This window comes from Dromiciops gliroides, unplaced genomic scaffold (genome assembly GCF_019393635.1).
Source record: "Dromiciops gliroides isolate mDroGli1 unplaced genomic scaffold, mDroGli1.pri manual_scaffold_19811_ctg1, whole genome shotgun sequence".
In the NCBI taxonomy this organism is placed as follows: Eukaryota; Metazoa; Chordata; class Mammalia; order Microbiotheria; family Microbiotheriidae; genus Dromiciops; species Dromiciops gliroides.
Genome location: NW_025316805.1, coordinates 1,939 through 3,469, shown reverse-complemented (window position 1 = coordinate 3,469; position 1,531 = coordinate 1,939). Strand labels below are relative to the sequence as shown.

The window sequence follows — 1,531 nt, the reverse complement described above, 5'->3', positions numbered from 1 at the left end:
CTTACAATCCTCCTCATCTCCCTCTCCTTGCAATGGAATGCTGGACTCTTCCCTTAAGAAACCAGGTTCTAATAAGTGATCTTAGAGCTTGATAGATATGTCATCAGGATCTCCCCCATATCGGGCTCTACCTTCCTCCCAAGATATCTTTCCCCACCTCTTCTAGGGCTCCCAATGAACCACACAATCCAATATAGGTTCTGCCTCTAGCCATTTTATTAATACAGTTCACATAAGGAAGGGATACAGAGAGGGGGTAGGGGACAGGGTCTCACAGGAGGAAGGCAGGAATCCATTCATTTATCAGGTTCAGAGCAGAAATAAAAGCAGCGCTATCAGGACATCCTTAGCAGACAGGTTGGCGGTGGCAGCAGAAACAGCTACATTGATGAAAGTCCTGTTTCGAGCTTGAACGTTCATGTTGCATAGCTCTGAATGACAGCAGTAGGTAATGAGACTGTAGGTGGTGCCCATGTACGGGATCTGTTGCTCTTGTCCACAGTGGCTCGGTTCCACACAGCCCTTCTTGATGACTGTTGGGAGGCCAAGGACTGCACCACGGCCTATGTAACAATCATACTCTTCTGCACAAGTTATCTGGACACCCAGGCAATTTCCAGAGTTAGTGATGTTACAATAGTAGCAGTGCCTGGACTCAATCAAGGGGGTTAGGAGACTAAGAGCAATGGTCATAATGAGACAGTGGTGCATAGCTAGAGTACAGACTTAGGATGCCCCTCACTTCTCTCACTCCTGAGGTTTTAAAGACTTCCAGAATTATCAGTCTTCAAAAATCACCTGGTCCCCAAAGTGATATGTTGTCTTCAGCCTCTATGTTCACACCAACCTTGACTTCGTAACCCCAGTCTCATTCTTAATCTTCATACGTATTTGACTTCTAGCTCTCTCTTACTTTTATCGTTTCTTATTTTCTTCAGATCTCAATGTGTGCTCAGATCCTCTTCCTCTCCTGCCCTCCTCCAGTGTCTTTTTTAGGACACAGTAACTACTGAAAGCCTTAAGGATCTCTAGAAGTTACGTCCTCCTTCCTCTTCTACTTTGGGGGCCTTTCTCTCCCTGCCAGACACAGGAAAAGGGGTGAACCCTATGAGCTCCTGCATCCAGAGCTGCCCACCTTATCTGCTCTTCATCATCTCTCCTGCCTGTGGGAATGAAGAGATGCCAGAGCTGGCTGGCCTTATATAACCTGGAATGGGATGACCTCACAGAGCCTTAGCCCTACACAGGTCACAGATGGAATCTGTTATGTCAGAACCTCATTCCTTCCAGCTTCATTCCTATTCCCTTCCTACTCGAGCTTCTGCCAGCTACCTGGCCCCATTGATAACAGGCGATGAAGAAAGGTAAACAAGTAAAAAGATGAGGGAAAATGGGAAGAAAAGAAAATAATAAATTGAGATGGAAGAGGATGACAGTGGTGAATGAAGGTAATAAAGGAAAGTTGATAAAAGGACAGAAGTGGGATAGAAAGAATGAGGATACAGGAGAATAGGGCAGGGAAGACAATGGG

General features: G+C 45.9%; 1 protein-coding gene across 1 annotated transcript; it reads right to left on the bottom strand.

The window, feature by feature from the left end:
* Positions 1 to 309: 309 nt before the first annotated feature.
* LOC122734273 (sperm acrosome membrane-associated protein 4-like) lies at positions 310 to 711 on the bottom strand. The gene has a single exon (XM_043974978.1). It carries the CDS (start codon positions 709 to 711, stop codon positions 310 to 312), a length of 402 nt encoding a protein of 133 aa, XP_043830913.1.
* Positions 712 to 1,531: the final 820 nt, after the last annotated feature.